Raw genomic sequence first — 22,858 nt, forward strand, 5'->3', positions numbered from 1 at the left:
TTTTTTTCTTCCTAGTTTCATTTATTGTGTAGTAACTATAGCCTTGTCCACTTGAATAACTTGACTGGAATTGAAAAGTGGAAACGGTTCTGGTAGGATCCAGTTTCTCATTCAGTGCTCATCTGTACCCCTCAATACTGGAAGCATCATTCCTGTAATCCTTGTAATAGTAAGTTCAGAAAGGCAAAATCAGACAATGGGTAGCAGAATTGGAAAAATCTCCTTAAAAACATTTTAAATCCTTGCTAAAGATTCAATATTTGTCATTTATAACTTACTTTAATTTTTTTAAACATTTATTCATTTTTGAGAGACAGAGATAGAGCATGAGTAGGGGAGGAGCAGAGAGGGAGAGAGACACAGAATCCGAAGCAGGCTCCAGGCTCTGAGTTGTGGCTCGAAGTGGGGCTCAAACTCACTGACCACGAGATCATGTCATTTATAACTTAAAGAATCAGGAATTTCCTTTCAGTTTATATGAAACAATGGTATGAAATTTGAGCCGAGACTGGAGTGCATTATCAAAATTGTCACAGTCATTCAACAAACCAAAGGAAGGTCTACACTTTGGGTAGAGTTTAAACTCATAGAGGATTATTCTCTAACAACTGCTGGTGGGATTAAGGAGCTCCACATGCATGCCAAGTTCTAATTATATAACTGACTCTTCATGTACTATTGCACATTACAAATTCCTATACTCCTATGGAGAATAATTGTCTAACATGGCCAAAAGAGAGCAAGGTTAATGAAATTGACCTTAAGAATGACAAAGTTCCAATAGCACAGGAAGCTAAATTTAGTCTTTACAGAAAAACTGCTAATCATTATGAATATTTACTTTTGATAAATAATCTTTCCAACTTCATAGGAATTCTTAGTTTCCATGGTGACGTTTCTCAATTAAGACACATAAAAACTTGCCTCAGAACCACTAATTATTCTTTTTTGATGCCCATGATCACTCTTGTTTTCACAGTGGTGTGTGTGTGTTGTGTGCATGCACACACATGCAATAATTTCACTGAATCATCCTGTAATCACTAGGTTAGTGTTATTGCATTGCATAAGCCTCCCCAAACCCCAGAATACATATTTAATTAGGAAAGAGTAAGTTCTCCGTCAAGTTCGGCACTTCCTCAGAATGCTCATCACAGAAATTTGGCATAACAGACAAGTTGTGGTCCCCAGCAGTTCAGCAAATGGTTGGGTCTGGGGCAGAGCTAGTGACAAACCCAATAAATGAAACAGTAATGGAGAATCAAGCTAAATAGTATTCTATGTCCAGGTGGGCAGAATCTGCAATGCCTGACACTAGAAATAACATAACCTCAGTGCTTGGTGTTCAGGGATTTAGCAGGGCTGTAATCCCCAGAGTGAAACTGGCCAGAGCCAAAGCAACTCCCAATTATAAAATAAGAAGAGATAACTGTGTAATTTACTAGGACAGGAATTCAAGTTAGAGATCAGAGCGAAAACTATACCCTGTGGACAAAAACACTAATCATTAAAAAAAAAAAAAAAAAAAAAAAACCAAAACACCCATGTTAAATATTTACACGGAAATGATTTTATTCCATCTACATAAGAAAGTTTAATTGTTGTAGACAGTTTGAGCTCCCAGTGGCCCTCATCTCATGCTCCTCTCCATTGTGTGTGAGCTGGACATAGTGACTTGCTTCTAACAAGTAGAATATGGCAAAAGGATGGGATGTCAATTCAAAATCAGACTACAAAACACTGTGACTTTTATCTTGCTTGTAGTTTTTCTCTGGCTCTTCTGACACACTTACTCTGAGGAAGCAAGGTGCCATGTTTTGAGCTGCCCTAGCAGAGGCCATGCAGCAAGGAACCAAGGATGGATTCCAGCCAATAGCCTTAGGAGCTGAGGCCCCCAGTCCCACAAACTTTGAGAGAATTCATCCTGTCAAGAATCATGTGAATGAGCTTGGAATATTTGAGCATTCAATTGAGACAATGGCCTCAACTCTTATCTTTTTTGCAGTCTTGTAAGAAGCCCTACAGCAGAGGACCCAGTTATGCCATGCCCAGATTCCTGACCCACAGAAACTGTGAGGTAAAGAAAATGTGTGTTGTTTTAAACTGTTAAGTTTTGAGGTGATTTGTTATGTAGCAATGGATAATTTATAAATACATGAGTTTAAGAAGTCAGTGAACTTGAGCTGTTATACTCATGTTTACGGTTTATTATAACAAAAGGATATAGATTAAAATTGGCAATAGGAAAAGGCATATAGGACAGGGTCAGTAAAAATCAGGTGTGGAGCTTCTATCTGTTGACTCCCAGTGGAGTTGTGTGGGCAGTGCTCATTTCTCCCATCAGTGATATGTGACAACAAGCAAAGTATTGTCAACTATGAAAGCTCACCCAGTCCTTGGTGTCGAGAATTTTTCCTGGGGCATAGTCACTTAGACATGGCAGACTGCCTGTGTGACTGACTTTAGCCTCCAGCCTCTACAGAGGTCAAGGTAATACTGCATGACCTAAGGCTTGTACCCTAAATCACATTGATAAGGTAGATTATCTGGTATGGCCCATGGCCCCCAGGTTAACAAAGACACTTCTCAGGCAGGACATTGTTAGGGCTTAGAGGTTACCTGCCAAGAGTCAGGAGCAAAGGCCAAACTTCTCTTTGGAGGAGGTTAATCCTTTAGCACACAAAATATTACCTATACTCTTTATTCTTATTTTGGGCTCCAAATGTATTCTACTTCTCAGTCTGTAGACTTGTGTTAATTTGCATAATTCGTTACAACCAACCCAGATTTTCACAGATCAGTTATTAATGGCCTTTATGCCAGTTTTCAATGTTTTGCTCTTGACAATAAATCCATTCTTTATCACCCCGCTGTGTGATATCAGAGTCAGACCCTGTAAATATTTCTCTTTTGCCAGATGGCATGATGTTAAACTTGGTCAGTAGAGGATGCTGGAGGGACACTACAGGGGAAGGGGCTTCTCTTTTTAATCCCAATGTGCTCCCCTGTCCTTACTGCTCCAGTACTAGTCAACATGCAGGTCACCCAGTGCTGTTTACCTCCTGGTGAGTTTCATGCAGTTCAGTGCAATCCTGGCAGCAGCCTTCTCAGAAAATTCCACTAGCACCATGGCCAGTTTCCCAGGAAGTTTAGCACCAACCCCACAGTAGGATTCCAAGCAAGTTTTACCAGCACCACATCTGTCTTGAAGGTGCCCTAGGGGGCAGCTTGCCAGCAAGTTTCCGCAGGACCCCAGAAAGCAGCTTCCTATTCTGTGGATACTCCAGTGGGCAGTTTCCTGCTTGCCAGCCTCAGCCTGTGGCTCCTCTGCCTCTCTGCTATCCAGTAGGCCAGAGCCACCCTCCCATGATCTGGATCTCAGTCTTGAGGATGGGGGTGACCTCTTCTAAAATTTTTTCTTCCTTGAGTATTCTGCATCAGCCCCAGGGTAGTGTCTGCCTCCTATATCTGCTTTTCCTATATTTTTTAGAATTATCGTTAACACTTAGTAGTTAATCCTCTGTTGATGGGTTAATAATCCTTTATATGAAATTTCCTGCCCAAATTAATCTGTGGTTTCTGTTTCTTCACCGGGCTTCAACTGATATGGCCTTCAATATAAAAAGATATAAAAATAATTTCCTGTGGTGTGTTTTCCCATGCTTTAAAAAAAATCTGAGATTTTTTTTATATTTCTTAACAAATTTGCTGAAAACTTATGAACTTATGCTAAAATTCCCCCTCAAGCTCTTATAAATTTAAAGGGAAAAAAAGATGTAAAAATTAAATCTGATAAAAAGAAGAAGACCAGGGAAAACCTTCCATTTTCCCTGTGAGGACAGCAATGATACAATACATATTAATGTACTTCCTATGAAAAGACAATTTTAAAGAAATTAGCCATTATGCCCCCTTGTTGCAATAATCTTCACCAGGAAGATGTTGAAAGCAAGAATAAGATTAATCTTAAATTTCAAGGAAAACAGCCAAAATTTGAGGTGGGCCTTAATATCTAAATTCGTTATTCTACATGCTACCTCAGCACTCATTTTTTTTCTACGTTTATTAGGGCTGTGATATAGTATCTGGCTTCTAGTGGTTACTCAGAAAATCTTTGTGATGCATGCCTATAAATTTTGATTTAACCAATTGTCTATTGGTTAATTCAGTAACTGACATCTGAACTAAATATACAAGGAATCTGCTTTGTCATGATTTTGACAATTTATCCAGGCATGATTAGGATGAGAAACAGAAAGACACATGGTAGCATAGAGCAGTGTTTCCTGACAGTTGTGTCCTGGAAAACTGTGCCACCCGTATTTCCCATCCTCTGTCTCTACCCCTGCTGTTAAATGCTGGCTAATGAGGTGCCTGGGTGGCTCAGTTGGTTTAGTGTCTGACTTCAATTCAGGTCACAATCTCACATTTGTGGGTTTGAGCCCCGTGTAAGGCTCTGTGCTGACAGCTCAGAGCCTGGAGCCTGCTTCAGATTCTGTGTCTCCCTCTCTCTGCCCCTCCCCCGCTTATTCTCTGTCTCTCTCTGTCTCTCAAAAATGAATAAACATTAAAAACAATGTTGTAAAATAAAAAAATTAAATGCTGGTTGGACAAAAAGTGTCCCAGAATCAACACCTGTAGAATTAATGAGAAGATCCATTCAGCACCTGCTATGGTTCTAAGTGTTCACATGTTCTCCAATCTCATTCTCATTCCGGTGAGCAGATATTATTTTTACCATTTTACAGATGATAATGAGGCTCACTGAGCTTACATGACTTGCTCTAAATCACACTCTTAATTAATAGCTCGGAACTGATGACATCTTTTCTGACTCAAAATCTAATACTCTTTTCCATTATGCTGCACTGACTATTTAAACTACAGAAATTGGAACCCAAAAAGTTGTGTTTTAAGTTTGTCCAGTGCATCCTGTAACCTAGTAAAGAAATACTGTCTATAATGTTCCTAACTGGTAGCCTCTGCTTAAACTTTCTAGGGATAAATAAGAAGACCATTCGTTCACAAGTTTAGTTTAGATATTCTTCAAATTATCAGAAAGTGCTTATGTATATGGGTCAATAATCTTTTTTCTTATTGACTTCCACCCATTGGTTGTAAGTGCCATCTACAGAATGCCCTCTAGAGGTTGTAACTGCTCTCTGCCTCCTGTCAGAGGAGTGTGATCTCTCATACAGGTTGTTAATCTGAAGAAAGGGCTAATATTGCATGTCTAACATGTCTCTCTCTCCACTTTATTTAATTGGAGCCCAACTCAGAACAGATTCCTCATGTTCTCGATATTTGATACTAGTTATTACTGCTGCTGGAATGTGTACAAGCCTTCTGTCTGTTCATTGCTTATCTGGAAATACTACACATTTATATATTCTGGTATGCACTTCAATGAGCATTGATGATAAATATTGATTTAGTGGAAACTCCTATACTAAACTCTTTTTTCCAGATTCATGAAAATTAGCCTCCCTCTACCTGGTTATGCTTCTAGGAAGCCCTGAGAGGGTCTTAGATCAAATGAAGTCAAAATGGAACTTTGGCATAAAATCAATGGTAGGAAAATAGTGATATGGACAAGGAAGAATAGTCATTGTGGGACCCAGAGAGAGAGACAGAGAGAGAGACAGACAGACAGAGAGAGAGAGAGAGAGAGAGCACTATTCAAGAGAAATCTAATCATGGTGCCAAGATGGGACAACACTCTAATTCTGGAATTAGAGAACAGGGGCCAGATTGTGGAAACCACAATCCAGGTTGTTACTGAACCCTTGAGAGTCAAGCAAATGTCATTCTCAATGAATCAGATTGCCCACTATAAAGCTAGAGAATAAAGATACAACCCAGTACTGATAGACTGGGGGAGGGAAGAAATAGTCCAATGCTCTATTCAAATGTTTTGAATTAAAATGAGAAGCTCTTTTTATAGGAAAACAAAACAAAACAAAACTTCAGTATTGGGAAGAGGTTGTTTCTTCTAAGAAGAGAAAAAGATGGCATCTCCTAGCCAAAATAATGGAGAAGTAGCATGTTTGTCAAACCTGAATATTTCCTTTATCAAGTATTCAAAGACAAAACACAAGTTATCACTCATCCTAAGGATTTACTTAGTGAAAAAATAGCTTTCTACTCAAATTAGGAAACAATTTCAGTGAAGTTACTGCAAAAGATAGAGAAAACTGTCATGTTAGAATATCAGTACAATGTTTTTGAGTCTGTAAGTGAAAAAGGGCATATTCTGGACTAAGAGTACCACATGACAACATGCCAGTCTTATACTTTAAGAGTTGTTTTGAAGGGAGATCATAGATATTCCAACAGCCTATAAACTTTAAAATGAAGTCAGTGCAAGTTGATTCTGGGCAAAGGTTATCAAGTTACATTGGAGTCCAGTTTCCACAACCAGGAGTGAGATGTGGTTTCCTATTTGGTGGGAAGATCCTCATAAAAATGGGAAGGAAGGTGGTTTCAGCAATAAATGTCAGAAACCACCTGCCAAGGGGTTACCTGAATCTTTACCTCTTCAACTCAAGTCTATCCTTCTACAAGGGATAGATAAATTAGAAAATATATGATTAGGGATCCCTTACCCTTTTGTACCTAAATGCATCGCAATCAGGATTCTAAAAAACCATGACACTAAGGATGTTTCCACCAAATGCCCCCCTTTTTTCCCCATGGCTAAAGTTTGTTTCCATTTCCCTGTCTCCTTTTTTACCATAATAATTACAAGGAAATCTGCAGGATTCCTTAGCTTTCTCCTAGATTCAAACCCAAACTCTTAAGAAAGTACTGAGCTCAGTGTCAATGCTTTTTCTCCTTTGGAGCTCAAACTCGGCATTCTTGTCTTTCCTTATTTCAGTTACTCTTTTCTACTTTATCCTTTGAGCTCCTGTTCTCACAACAACTGGCTGCCAGAGGGAAAATTCAGTCTCCCGTCATCTTCTTACTTATGCCCTCAAAATAATTACAAAGATACATTCATTCTAGAGCTTTACTGATGATCACCGTGCTGACATGAATTGGGGAAATCAAAGGACACAAATGAAGCAGTGACAAAGTTTGGAGAATTTTACGAGACCAATCATTCAGAATCCCTGAACTCTGGTATTTATTCCTTTCTGAGATGGTACCTGGAAGCCCTTATGGAATTGCTCCATAAGCTTTTACTCTTCAAAACCAGGGCTTGGAGCACCTGGGTGGCTCGGTCGGTTAAGCGTCCGACTTTGGCTCAGGTCATGATCTCATTGGTCTGTGAGTTCGAACCCCACGTTGGGCTCTGTGCTGACAGCTCAGAGCCTGGAGCCTGCTTCAGAATCTGTGTCTCCTCTTCTCTCTGCCCCTCCCATGTTCATGCTCTATCTCTCTCTGTCTCTCAATAATAAATAAATGTAAAAAAAAAAACCCAAAAAACAAAAACAGAAAAAACACAGGGCTCAAATTTTGCCACTCACCATCTTTCATCCCCTATCTTTCCCTCTTTCCCCTCTTCCTTATTGTCCATCTATGGCCACTTTTCTTATTCCATATATTTTCCAGAAAGGGGTTGTCCACTCCCACAATCATCCTATAGCCAAATGATTTCCAATTTTAAATCTTCAGCCTAGATATGTCTTCTCAGCTACATTGGCCAGGTACCTCTACCGTGATAGCCTGTGGCTTGTTCTCTTGGCCAGGCCAAGCTTGTTCTGATCCTTCACATTACTATTCCCTCTCTCTGAATATCTGAGTGGTACAACATTCAACTAAAGACAAAAACATGGTGTCACTCCTGACTTCTTTTTTGGTAATAGTGCTCCTGCCTCCACCCCCAACTTCTCTAGAGTTTACTTCATTTACCATCTCCTCCCCATTTCCACTGCCATTGTTTGAGTTCAAGCCATCATCATTTCTTGTCTAAATTAATTATGGTAATTAATTTCTCTGATTCAAGTCTCTCCTCCATAATTCATTCTTCACCCACTAAACAGATGGATCTTTCTTAAACCACATCTGATATTGCCAATAACCCACCAAAAATATTCTCTATTGGCTTCTATTTGCATTTAAGATAAAATCCAAACTCTTCAGCATGCTTCATGATTGGTAAATTGTGTATATTGTTTTGTCCTTGTTTCTCCTTAATTCCTGCCTATGATGGTTAATTTTATGTGTCAGTTTGACTAGGCCACTAGATGCCCAATGTTTGGTTAAACATTATTATTCTGGATGTTTCTGTGATGGTGTTTCAAGATGAGATTAGCATTTGAATCAGTGAACTGATAAAGCCAGTTACCTTTTCCAATGTGGGTGTGGCTGCTGGTTCTATTTCTCTGGACAACCTAGGACACTGCCTTTTATAAAACTTTAAACTTCAGCTAAACTATTTCCAGTTTCCCAAAAATATCTTATTCTCACACACTTATGAGTTTGAATATGCTTTCCTTGCTGTTCATGACATCGTTTGAAATATGAACACACACACATACACACACACACACACACACACACACAGACACCCCTCCTTAATTGGCTAACATTCTACTTAGTATCTTCACACTCCACTCTCCTGAAAAAATACACCTCAGTTTGTGCTTTAATTTCCTCTAAAGATTTTCACTTTATTCCAAATTTTTCATATTTTCAGACTAAGTATCAGGTTGAGTATCAAATGATTTACGCTTTACTTAACAATATGATAATGGTGATGATGATAATAATGATAACAGCATTCTGTCATTTACTGAGTGCTTACTAAATATGTATGAAGCTCTCTGCTAAGTACTCTTTATGCATTATCTATTTTCATCTGCCCAAGCAATTTGAAGATTATTATCCCCATTTTTTGGATGTGGAAACCAAGAATTAAAAAGTTTAAATATCTTGCTCCAAATTATGCAACCGATCAATGGTAAGGATGGACCTGAAGTATAGATCTAGTCTCATCTGTTTATGCTCTGAACCCTTTTATATACTGTCACTTTCCTATACAGCACTAAAGTGGCCATTCTTAAGTGGCTTGTCATGTATATGGTAGTTTTTAGCTGTCTTTATACATATGTTCTGTTGAAATTATAATATAAATATGGAAACCATAATAAAATTAATAAAAAGCAAATTTGTAGTCCAATTTATAGGTTTATGTCCAGGGTCATAGGGTGCTTTTGGCAGGCATATGATAGATCTGTTATCAATTCAACGTAAGTCCTGTATAACATCTACTGAAAGGTGAAGGAGAAAATTGAATCTAATTCTCCTGGAATCCTGTTTCCTGTATTGTTTCCAGTGAGTTTCTGTCAATGAAAAGCATCTGAGGAAGACTTAGAAGGATAAAGAGGGAGAGACAAATCATTATTCTCAGGTGGCATCTGCAGTTTCCCTCAGTTTCCAGGGATTTTTCTGGGAATCCTCCACTTTTATGCTGCAAGAAGCTGACATTCTCAATGGTAGCATTTTGATCTCTGCTTCTTCAACCCTTTCAAACGTTTCACAAATCTGTACTTCTGTATTTTAAATTACTCTCTCCATTCAAAATATTTAGCATGGCATCTGTATTCCTAACTAAACCCTGATTAATATATTTTTGTATCAATAACTTATGCCTTATTTCATACCTTACACTATTATTGAAAGGAAATATTTGATAAAACTATGCAAAGATAGACTCTAATGGTTTGTCTTCAAATGATTTGTTTATAAAAGGAAAGCATGTCCAACCAAGTATCCAATTCTAAAGTCAAGGGTTGTTAAAAGCATCTTTTAAGTGGACTACCCCAATTATCTTCAGGGTCTGAAACACCAAGATGATAGGTTACATCCTAAGGAAACCTCAGCATACTAGTTTGTATATTTAGTGCTTTATAAGTAGGTAGAACATTCTGTGGAATAAATGTGATTCCTATCCCCAAACAGCTCCAGATAAAGAAGTGAGATAAATGGTGCTCAGTGTGGAAGCTGTTTGCATAGCTTCAAAATCCTTTCTTTGCCACCCATCTGTCTTGTACATTTCCTTTTAAAAAAATTTTTTTTAATGTTTATTATTTTTGAGACAGAGAGAGACAGAGTGTGAGTGGGTGAAGGGTAGAGAGAGACACAGAATCCAAAGCAGACTCCAGACTCTGAGCTGTCAGCACAGAGCCCTATTCAGGGCTCAAATCCATGAATTGTGAGATCATGACCTGAATGAAGTCGGTCATGACTGAGCCAACTGAGACACCCCTATCTTGTGCATATTTCTGTTATACTTACCATACTTAATTTATTTGCTTACCTGCCTATGTTTCCTATTCATTAATAATATACTTTAAAGGTAGAGGTCTTATATTATCTACCTTTAGGCAGCCAGCTCTACCCAGTATCTGGTATACAGTAAGTGTTTGCTAACTTGAACTAAATCAAGTTTCTGAAAGTCAAAAGTACACAGAGTGGCAGAAGGGATCCAGATTCTACTTAGACTTCTGATCTGCCTCACAGGCTCCTGGGAATCTTATAATAATCTAAGAATTCTGGAAAACCATATGGCATAACATGGAACTTTCTAAAGCAGCCTTAGAGATTTCAAACTTTCCTGAGCATCCTAATAGGAGTTTCCCTGGAGTACCTTATTTGAAGATATTCAATATGTTCCATACATAAAAATGGAAAGGAACTTAATAAATCAATTGTCCTAACTCATTTTGTAGATACAGTGCCTTCTGAGTGGCTGAAGTGTTATAAGAATCATGAAACAATAAGAGATTTGCTATTTAATCTTTTATATTTATCCTTAGGTAAAAAATTTATTGTAAGACTTGCAAAGATATTATGTCTTTTTTGAACTACAAGCAGTTAGCTCAATAATTAATTAGTCAGAAGACTATTCAAGGTGCTTAAAACCCCAGAGTACAGTAAGTTTACTGAGTTGTTGGTACATGCAATAAAACATGAGAGTTCATTATCATAGATAATGTACTGCCTAGTGGAAAAATATATAAAAGTACTAGAAAATGAAGCCTATTATATTTCTCTATAGGCATGAGAACACTTATTATAAAGTACAGAGATTTGCAAAGTCTCCTACTATGTCAGGTTAATTAATTCACAGTTCTGGAGGCATTTTCAGATGATAAGGAATCCTAACAGCTTGGAGACAGTATAAGGAGTAAAAATAGACTAGAAATCAAGAGTCCTGAATATTAGTCTCAGTTTCACTGTCTACTGACCTTTTGGTGTCAGGATGGACGTGATATCTTTTTTTTTCTTCCTAATTTTATTGAAGTATAGTTGACATACAATATTATATTAGTTTCATGTGTACAACATAGTGATTTAACATTTATATACATTGCAAAGCGATCATCATAATAAGTCTAGCCATTATCTGTCACCTTACAAAGTTGTTACATGTTATTAACTGTATTCCCTATGTTGTACATTGTATCCTTATGTCTTATTTATTCTACCACTGAAAGGTTGTACCTTTTTATACCCTTCCCCTATTTTGCCCATCCCCCCAGTCCCTCCCCTCTGGCAACCACCAGATTGTTTTTTATATCTATGAGTCTATTTCCTTTTTGTTTTGTTTTGTTTTGTCTTTTTTAGATTCCACGTATAAGTGAAATCACATGGTATTTGTCTTTCTCTGCTGGATTTATTTCGCTTAGCATAATTCCCTCTAGGTCTATCCATATTGACCCAAATGGCATTATTTCATTCTTTTTTTCTTTTTTTTACAATCTTGAGTTATTTTATTTATTATTTATTTATTTATTTATTTATTTATCTATTTATCTATTTATTTTTACACATATACCATAAATTCATAGGCAATGAGTTCCAGCAGCTCAGGCTCCTTTCCACTGGTTCTCACAAAGTAGGCTTCTCTGGGTGGAGCAGGCTGGTGTTTCAGTTGAACCCAAGTACCTTTCTCTTTGGCTTCCTTCTTTTTCTGATCATTTTCCTTCACATACTTCAGGAAGCTGTTTTGGCTCTTTGAGTGCTTAATATGCTCAATACATACATTCATTGCCTTGGTAAGAATCTTGCCCCTAACTTGTTTGTTTACAACAATGCCAACAACATACTGGGAAACAATGTAGACTCTTCCAGATTTGCCATAGTAACATTTGTGAGGCATTCCTTTTTGAGCAGTGCTCATTCCCTTGATGTCCACAATATCACCTTTCTTGTAGATTCGCATGTATGTGGCCAAAGGAACAGCTCCATGTTTTCTAAAAGGCCTAGGGAACATACAGCAGGTACCTCTTCTCTTTCCCTTTGTGTTGGTCATTTTGGCAAATTACTGGAAGATGGCAGTTCCACCCATTCTTTTTTATGACTAAGTGATACTTTATTGTATATATATTTATACTATATATATATATATATATATATATATGAGTGTGTGTATGTACATACATATATATACACACATACATATGAAGATGTGATATATATGTGTGTATATGTGTATATATGTGTGTGTGTGTATATGTATGTATACATATACATAGTATATATACTATAGTATATATACTATAGTATACTATATACATATACTATAGTATATATACTATAGTATATGTATATAGTATATAGTATACTATGTATAGTATACATAGTATATATACTATAGTATACTATATAGTATTATAGTATATATAGTATATATATAGTACTATATATACTATAGTATATATACTATGTATATGTATATAGTATATAGTATACTATGTATATAGTATATAGTATAGTATATGCTATGTATACACTATGTATATGTATACATACATGTGTGTGTGTATACACACATATATATACATAGTATAAATATCTTCATATATATGTGTGTATATATATACATATATACAGCACATTTTCTTTATCCATTTATCTATTGATGGACACTTCAGTTGTTTCCATATCTTGGCAATTGTAAATAATATTGCAATGAAAATAGAGGTGCATATATCTTTTTGAATTAGTGTTTTCATTTTATTTGTATGAACACCCATAAATGGGATTGCTGGATCATATGGTAGTTCTATTTTTAATGTGTCAAGGAAACCTCCATACTATTTTCCATAGTGGCTGCACTATTTAGTATTCTCACTAACAATGCTTGTGGTTTTCCTTTTCTCCACATCCTTACCATTACTTATTTCTTTTTGATAATAGTTACTCTGATAGGTAAGAGGTGATATCTCTTTGTGGTTTTGATTTGAATCTCCCTGGTGATGAGTGATGTTGAGCATCTTTTCATGTGTCTGTTGGCCATCTGGGTGTCTTCTTTGGAGAAATGTCAATTCAGGTCTTCTGCCCATTTTTAAATTGGATTTTGTTTTAATATCGAGTTATGTAAGCTCTTTATAAATTTTGGCTATTAGCCCATTATCAGGTGTATCATTTGCAAATATTTTATCCCTTTCGGTAGGTTGTCTCTTTGTTTTGTTGAAGATTTCTTGCTATGCAAAAGCTTTTTAGTTTGATATACTCCCATTTGTTTATTTTTCTTTTGTTTTCCTTGCCTAAGAAGATGTATCAAAAAAAAAAAAAAGATATACTGCTCAGACCAGTGTCTAAGAACTTAGTGCCTATATATATTTAAGTATTTAATCCATTTTGATTATACATGGTAAAAGAGAGTGATCTAGTTTCATTCTTTTGCATGTAGTTGTTTAGTTTTTCCAACACCATTTGTTGAAGAGACTGTCTTTCCCCATGGTATTTTCTTGCTTCCTTTGTCAAAGATTAATAAAAGCATGGGTTTATTTCTGGGCCCTCTATTTTGTTCCATTGTTCTCTGTGTCTGTTTTTGTACCAGTACCTTACTGTTTTGATTACTACATCTTAGTAATATAGTTTGAAATCAGGAAGTATGATACCTTCAGCTATGATCTTTTTCAGATTGCTTTGGCTATTCAATATCTTGTTGGTTCCACACAAATTTTAGTAGTATTTGTTTTAGTTCTGTGAAAAATGCTATTCGTATTTTAATAGAGATTGCACTGAATCTGCTGATTGCTTTGGGTAGTATTAACATTTTAACAATGTTAATTCTTCCAATCCATGAACATGGCATATCTTTTCATTTACTTGTGCCATCTTCAATTTCTTTCATTGATGGTCTTATGGTTTCAGGCTACAGGTCTTTCATCTCCTTAATAAAATTTATTCCGAGATATTTTATTCTTTTTGATGCAATTGTGAATGATACTGTTTTCTTAGTTTCTCTTTCTGTTCATTATTAGTATATAGAAATGCCACAAATTTATGTATACTAATTTTGTATCCAACAACTTTACTGAATTCACTTACTAGTTCAAGTAATTTTTTGATGGACGATGAACATAATGTCTTTGAGTGTCACAGAATCATCAGTAACATAGGGTGTTTGATAACTACTTGTCTACATTACAATGCTAATGTGAGGGTCCTATGAAAAAACATGTGACAGTTCTTTAAAAATTGTGAAATGTCAAAAAAATATAAAACACTAAAACAATAAAGCAGATTATCTTGTTAGACACATAATGAATGAAAAAGATAAGTTCTGTCATCTTTTAAGTAGCCCTTCTAGCAAATTATTTTAAGTGATGTTTAAAAATTATTAACAATCTCCTTTTGAAAAAAACGTCTCCTTTTAGAAGTACTTCAGATTCAGACACTTTTTTTTAGTATTTACAATTGTAAATTTACAAATTTACAATTTGACGTATGTTTAATCTTTTGGCAATTAGAATATTACTTGGTCAGCAATGCAAGTTATCAGTAAGGTGATGAATTATTTAGTATGCAAAAAAAGGAATAAATGTAAAATAGTGATTTTTGTTAGTGTACCTTTAAAAACTGATTGAAAGAATAAGTCAGAAATCATTTGAGTAATGGAAACATCTTTGGATCTGTAACCATTTATTCAAGATATAAATTTTGACATGTGGCAATCATCAGAAGATTGAATTCTAAAGCATTTGTTTTAGAAGGAAAAATATATTATTTGTGCATCATTAATTGTATAAGATCTTTCTTGGTTTAGAGAAATCAAACTCACAAAATTAGCAAGATATAACAGCTACTAGGAAGTTAGCACACCGATGGTTATTTTCTTAAATTAAACATAATTTATATCTTAAACACCTTAATATTGAGAGAAAAAGTAGTTATTATTTGTATTGCACTAATACTCTGATTAACAATTGGGTAGCTTCTTTAAAGTTTGAGATACTTCAGTGTATTTAAATATAAGTTAAATTAACAAGATGACTGAAAATAGATACAAATAATGTAGTGTTGATGAAGTAATCCAACCTGTCATTTATCTTAAAACTATATGAACAGATATTTCTCAAAGACAAAATATTTCAAAGCAAAACACAATTACACAACAGTATAAAAGTGTTTAAATAAATTAAATATTCCACATGTTGAAGTACTCTTTTGTCACTAGAAAAGGTTAGTATTGGAGTGCCTGGCTGGCACAGTCAGAAAAGCATGTGGCTCTTGATCTCAGAGTCATGGGTTCAAGCCCCACATTGGGTGTAAAGATTACTAAAAATAAATAGATAAATAAATAAACAAATAAATAAATAGCTTAGTATTAAAATTAATACTATTAATATATATCTTAATTATAGAAGAGGCATAAATGATATGCTTGGGGAACTAGAAGATGCAAGCTTTCCCTCTACCTAAGAAAATCAGACAAGCTCCATAAAAGTGGACATATTTAAATTCATTCTTGAAATATGAGTTTATGAGTCAAAGAAAAGAAAAGCAAGAGAATTGCAAACACAGAAAATGTACATGTGCAAATCTCTGAAGCAAGAAGGAGCGTAATATGTATGTGAAATGGTGAACAGTTGGTTTGGTTGGAGACAGGGTATATGGAAAGCACTGGGGGATAAATCAAAATAAGGCTTGAAATATGGATTAAAATTTGACTTTATTGTATGAAATTTGAACTTCACCTTCAAACAATGGGGCTGTATCTTGAGTTTTTTAAAATTACAAAGCATGTGCTAGTGTATTTTTGGATGATGTAGAATACTATGGATGAAATTGACTGATGATGTGTCTTGTTTGATGACACAATTGCCTTAATCTAACATTTTGCTTATTTCTGTCTCTCATAATTAATTGCAAACTTGAAAGTGCATCTTACCTTTTCTGAGATCCTTAGGCTTCAGCACAATTCTTAGAGTAGAGTTGATATTCAACAGATGATTGAATAATGGATCAATAGTAAATACAAGGGATGACTCTGGTCCTCTGCCAGAGTTTGCTGGTTAGTTAATTAGTCCCTATGATGTGCCAGGAACTTTGAATACAATAATGGAATATCATATAAGGGCTCAGAGATAAATATTATTTTTACTACTTTGCATATGATCAGACTGAAGATAAAAGCAGTTTGGTAAATTTTGTCTACATTTCACTGATTATAATTTGAAAAGAGAAAATTCTGCTTGACTAAAAACTCATAAAACTGTATTTCTCAACTGTTTATCATTTTACATCAGTGATAAATGAAATAGCTACCAATTTTGTAGATGAAATAAGTTGGTGGGAACAAAGGAAAGAAAAGAGACAGCAACTAATAGAGTGGATGACGAATTCAGGACTTCAAATTATCTTCACAGGCTAGGAAGTTGAGCCCAAATCAACAGAATGAGAGTTAAATGGAACATATGTGTATACAGTTGACCTTTGAACAACACAGGTTTGAGCTTTATGGGTCCACTCATGTGCATATTTTTTATAGTGCAGTATTTAATGTATTTTTCTTCTTTATGGCTTCCTTAATAACATTTTCTTCACTCCAGCTTACTTTATTAAAAGAATATAATATGTAATACAAATAACATACAAAATATGTGTTAATCAACTGTTTATGTGATCAGTAAGGCTCCCAGTCAAAAATAGGCTTTTAGTAGTTTGCGGGAAGTCAAAAGCTATACACAGATTTTCTACTGACATGGAGGGTTGGTGCCACTGACCCCTATGTTGTTCAAGTATCAGCTATATATGCTGGCCTGTGGGTTCAACAGGCTATTTATACAAGCTCAATATTTAAAAAAAAGTCTTCGCTAGAATGTGGGAATGTTTATCTGAGTTCTCCAATGCCTGCCTGAGTACCTAGCACTTAAGATGCTCAAGAAATGTTTGATGAATGCAAGTAAAGATGAAACTCATAACAAATGCTATAGAACTCACATAAAGATAACAAACATCATGTAAATGCCACTATGCCTCTGCAGTTGCTGAGATTATCAGGACCCCATACCCACCATCAACATTAGCATTTGAAATCAAATTTAATTATAGTTTCTGTACCTGACTGAAAATTTTCCTTAAGCATTCCATTAGGTGGTAGTAAATCCAATTAGCTACTATATTTCACAATTCTTTCTGAGTATGACCTCTTTCTTAGAAATAAAATGTAGCAAGCAGTAGCTGAAGGAAATAGCATTTGGGCCTATCACTTGATACTCCTGTTAGTTATCAAATATTTGGCATTACAGTCCTGTAATTTAACCTTCAGTGCCATCTCATGTCTTTATATTTATTAGCCAAGTAATTTCCATGTAGCTGGGTAAATCCTTCCTCTAAAAAAATTTTTATACAACCTTTTAATCTCTTATTTTTCTCTTTGTTAACATAAAACCCCTAAAAGGGACACGTATTGAGAAGGAACTATATGTTAATTACTCAACCCTAAGAATGATTTAATGCTCTTACTTTTTCTTTCTTGACCCTTTTCTCTCAGAAACATATCTATGAATTCTATATAATAAAGTACCTTCGCTATTCTAATAACCATAGAGTGGTAGCTGGAGAATGGTAGCATTTATTACCTATGGAATATGTGTTGGCCTGTGTCGCAATTTCTGCTCCTGTCTTTGAGCCTTCAAGTACCTTATGTTGGCCCTGGATGAAGGATATGGTAGTGAGGTTATGAAGTCACAGGTTAAAGCCACCGCCTGGTATGGGAGCAGATATGGCCTTATGGACTAGCTTGGTCCGTTGAACAAGTGCCACATTTTTCTTTGTCTTACTTGCATTTTTATTGTATGCTACCTTCCGATGTTTGTGGAATACACTTGTTTTCTAACACAACTTTTAGTCTGAACAAAACATGTGGCTGTGATTTCCAATACTGAAAAAGTGGCAAATAACTTCCTCGCAGGGCAGTGTGTAGAATTTCACTGAATGGGCACTGAGACTACAAATAAAAAGGTCGACGAAAGATTCAGGTGAGCAACTGGGAGATGGTTCACATGATGGTGGGCAAGTAATGGCACTGGGTAGAACCTGTGTGTGTTTGTGCGTTTGTCTTTACTTTGTTATTTACCTATAAAAGTATTTAGTTCCATGCTCTTCCCTGGCCCTCAATAGCACTCTCTCAAAAGATTGTATATGTGTTGTAAGTAGGATGGTCATGACATGATTAGCATTTTAGAATTTAGGATTATATTCTTGCACAGGTAGCATAGGTGCCTACTATTCAAGTGTGTGGGTTAAGATGGTAAACATCACAGACGTTATTCTCAACAAAAATGTTAAAGTACTAAAATCCATGATTACCAGTGAGACCTGTAGTGATCAGAATAATTTATGTAATACAAAGATTAAATTATAAAAATCAATGATCAACAGGTGGGTAGTGTTGGGTGTTTATGTCAACAGTTGCTCAGACATTTAAAACTATTCAAGGGAGGTAACCTAGAGATACACATAAACTGAATATGTGATTATCCTGACAAAGATTAATATTTTTTGAAGTAAGTACCAGCTTTTCCTATAAAAAAGGAAAAAGCAAATAGCATATTTGAGGAAATCAGAGGGAGTGAGTGCTTCAGTGTTGATGAAGGAGTCATTTTTAAGTGCTCTCAGACATGATGAGACCCAGCATTGCCAGCTGCTAAGTCTATAAGCCAATGACTTTGTGTGCTCCTGAGGAAGAACAGGAAAGCTGAGAAAACCTAACTGCTGAACATCCCTTTCATGCTGCCTCAGCATCATCTGAGTACATTCTAAACTAAGAAAAACCATGATAACAGTGCATCTAATCAGGGGTTTATGGCTCAGCCCACCATCTAGATTCTGTCAGCTATACCATTATGCTAAGAGTCTTAGGTTTGGAGTATAAATAAATAAATAAATAAATAAGATTCCAATTTTCTAAGAAAAAACAAGACTGAGTAGCAAACTGAAACTAAGGTTTAGACAAAATATCTGCAAACCACTTTAGCAATATGTGAGTGTGGCTAATCCTTTATTTCATTCCTATCACTGTGGTATGGTATCTATACTTCTCTGTAACTAACCAGGGAGAGAAATTGGTGATAGTACTTGATAACTAGCTGTAATACGTAGGTACGATAGTAATGGCATTTGCTAGATTAAATCTTGCTCCTGTTCTCCCATATTCATATCAACTCATTGTCCCCTCTATTTCTGTGATGATAGAAAACTGTTTATTATGTCCTCACTGAACTTACATGAACACCAACAGTGACCATATTGATATCAAACTGTGACCAAGCACTACAACCACAGGCAAGAGACTCCCCAGTTTCTATCCTTCTTCTTCCTCACAAGGTGTAACAAAAGGGATCTAATCATTTATTTCTAAAGGTGACATTCCTGAAACTCAGTGTTCCTACATCTAGAATTTACATTATGATATTAACATTGTTAGAATAACCACAACTCTCACTTTAAAAAAAATTAATATTTATAGGTATTAACCCTCCAGGGATTCTTGACTTGCTCACACACAAACACATGGAATGAAGACTGCAGGGGTTTCCATTTTGACATGTGTTATCACTAGAACTTTTGTTCTCTAAGTGCATGCTAGTGACATATCAAAAATGACAACTGAATGTTCTCAAAGTGTAAATAATTTTTATCACCTGTGCAAAGAGACTTCTTCCAGTGACAAGAACATAACTATCTAAACACAGAAATTCTAAAATGGTGAAATTAAATAAACAAATGTATGGACATGTTAAACAGAATAAGGTGACAAAGTAATCCTCACAAACCCAAAATACCGATGAACATACTCAACACTCCCTATGCATCACGAGTAGCTGGACGGTATTAATGGCAATGAGAATGGAGAGATGGAAGGGACCCTGCGAAATTCCCAACACTCATCCCAAAAGGAGATCGTATACTACATGGGGTTCTGAGAACAACAGAATATTTAGAAAAAGTCCTTATAAACTCCAGGTGTGGAGTAAACAAGAATGAGGAAGATCACTAAGGAGATTGTGGGGAAATCCAAACATTACCAAAGCAGTTTAGCTGTCAAAGATCCTAGAATTATCAAATATGTGTTTCAAAAAATAAAAATTCACCTTGAAATAAATGACATCCCAAGGATAATTAGCACACATCTGGAAATGTGGCCACAAAAAGTAATAAAAACAGTAACCCAAAAGCTAAAATAAACTAAAAGAATTTCAGATCTAAGTTTGAAAAACAGCCTAGGGGTGTCTTGGTGGGTTGAGCAGTTCAGCTTAGAACTTCGGCTGGGGTCATGGTCTCTAGGTTGGTGAGTTTGAGCCCTGGACAGGCTCATTGCTGTCAGCACAGAGCCTACCAAGGATCCTCTGTCCCTCTTCTCTCTCTTCCCCTCCTCCCCCCAAAACTAAACAAAACATTTAAAAAATAGAAAGACAGTCACCATTGGAATTTGCACAGGTTCTAAGGCAATGTTCTCTCCTTTAAAAATTGTATTTCATTGTTGCTATACTTTCTGAAATAGGCCTCCTCTTTCCTGCCCCTCTCCATTACACCTGGCTTGTTTCCTAAGATCCACAACATTCCTCTTCTGCTCTATTTGAATTTTGCTTTCAGCAGATTTGTGTCAAGGACATAAAACTAGAATAAAACAATTAAGAGTTTTCATGTGAAAAACAGAAACACGTTAGAGGGTAATGGAACCTGAGTCAATGCTGGTTTTATGAAAAAGAAACATTTTAAACAACCAAAGGACTTGGACTATGTGTTGGGTATTAAATATTATTAAATGTTTTTTTAGTGATTAAGATATGATAAAGCACTATGGATTTTCAAAGTGTCTTTTTGTTGAGATTCATATTGAAGAACTAAAAGATGAAGTGCTTTGACATATCCTAGCAGAAGTAGGAAGCAGGAGGAATAGATAAAATGTGTATAAAAAATGTTGATAGCTTTTGAAGTTGGCTGACAGTCATGGTACTATTTATTTCAGTATGCTTTGAAATTTTCATAATGGAAAAGTTTAAAAAAGTAAAAAGAATTGTACATGAGTATGTAGCAACACAGTCTATTAAATTGTTCATGACTTTGCTAAAATAGTTTTTTTATGAAGTATTTCTAGGTGGTTGAGTTCCTGTTTTCAATACTTTTGATATGCTCCACAATAAAGCACTTTGTCATGTGTTAGTTTTTTTTTTCCTTTAAATGTAAATGGAAAGTTGCGTCATTTTAACAGTTAATACAATAATTCAACTTATAGGAAGTATCTTTAAAGGTTTCATCAGGTAGGCATGGTAGCCAGCACCAACACATTAAAGGAGAATGTTTTACATTATAAAGTATGAAAATTGAGAGCTCACAGGGGGAAACTTGCATAAAGGGGGAACCAAAGTCAGAAAGAATGGAAACTGCATCATACATGTAGTTACGTTGCTGGAAGTATAATCGAAGTAACATGAGTCTGCTTCTTGAAGTCACAGAGAGAAACTACACCAGGTGGAATTGTTGCACAAAGGAAACTTTATTGGCAGCAGCTAAGGAAATCACAGGGAATAACTTCCAAAGCCATGACTTCCCAAGCAAGAGTAAGTGGGTTCCTTTTATTTAAGGTTAGGATGAATATTTATACAGGGGAGCCTAGTCATCATATGTAGAGGCAGGCAAAAGACGGTACATGCACCTTAAGGAAATATGCCTATACATACACTGTGTGTTATGTAAAGGAGTCTTGTGCTCCTCCTTGGGCAGAGATTTTAGTATTGTAATGAGGTAAAATCATTCCACGGGTCACTCCATGGTCCATCTGTGCTGATGTGAGGTGGTAGTTAAGTTCAAGCTGGTCTGGGTGGTCCAGGCCACCCGGAATTCTTTATCAAGGGAGTTGCTATGGCTTGAGAAGTAGTTTCGGTTTCCATCATGGATGCAATGCCCCTCGGGTCTTTTGCCTGAGTTAATAGATAAACTGGAAAGAGCTTAAGGAAAAATGTGTGGCAAAGTTCATTGGGAACGAGCCGGTGAGGAGTAAAGGTCCGATCTTAGGGTCTAGCTACTGACAGAAAAAGTCCTTCGAACATTCATCCGGTTCTTTAGCAAAGCTTAGAAAGTAACCAAATTCTAGGTAAGACCAGTTATCTTGTGAAAGCCAGTGAAGAGACTGAATTTTGAGACAAGGTTTATGAAGGAAGGTGAAAACGTGATCAAGTGGGTAGTCCTGCAACGACTCTCAGGATTACAGTCATATGTATGGAACATTTTGTGTGACTTTAAATCCATCTTCCTCCACTACCCTTGACAATATAATACCTGAAAAGACATAACAATTTGCCACCACTCTAATCTATGTCCATTTTCCTAATGTTTTCTAAGCCTAATTTAGAGTTTCATATCAGAGGAGATGCCAGAAATTCAGTTCTTCCAGGATGACAAGCTCACCCCTCCTCTTCTCAGACCCTGAGGCTTTTTTGTTGGGTTTAATGGTGTTGGCCAGTCTTAGCTGAAGTCTGTTTACATGAAAGGCACAAAATGCAGAGGAAAGAGAGTCCCAGGAACCCTCTTCTCTCTTGCCTTGGGCAAGAATAATTAACCCCTACACTGGTGGCCAGATAGCTTCTCTTCCCTTCCCTTTATCACTCCT

At 36.0% G+C, this 22,858-nt stretch overlaps 1 protein-coding gene and 1 long non-coding RNA gene across 2 annotated transcripts in view; one reads left to right on the forward strand and one right to left on the reverse strand.

Moving 5' to 3' along the window:
* Positions 1-2,070, forward strand: part of LOC122233147 — a 130,732-nt gene extending 128,662 nt beyond the window's left edge. Inside the window, exon 3 of the long non-coding RNA XR_006210627.1 lies at positions 2,006-2,070. This is a non-coding gene — a long non-coding RNA (uncharacterized LOC122233147). The remainder of the gene's footprint in view (positions 1-2,005) is intronic.
* A 9,703-nt stretch (positions 2,071-11,773) lies between these two features.
* LOC102961971 (60S ribosomal protein L21-like) lies at positions 11,774-12,265 on the reverse strand. Its single transcript, XM_042963493.1, has one exon. The coding sequence runs from the start codon at positions 12,260-12,262 to the stop codon at positions 11,774-11,776; it is 489 nt and encodes a 162-aa protein (XP_042819427.1). The 5' UTR covers positions 12,263-12,265.
* Between the last annotated feature and the right edge of the window lie 10,593 nt (positions 12,266-22,858).

The sequence above is a fragment of the Panthera tigris genome, chromosome D4 (assembly GCF_018350195.1).
Source record: "Panthera tigris isolate Pti1 chromosome D4, P.tigris_Pti1_mat1.1, whole genome shotgun sequence".
NCBI classification, from domain to species: Eukaryota; Metazoa; Chordata; class Mammalia; order Carnivora; family Felidae; genus Panthera; species Panthera tigris.

Bases quoted from the DNA above. Each gene is read 5' to 3' on its own strand.
- LOC102961971 (XM_042963493.1), bottom strand. From the start codon at position 12,262: ATGACCAACACAAAGGGAAAGAGAAGAGGTACCTGCTGTATGTTCCCT.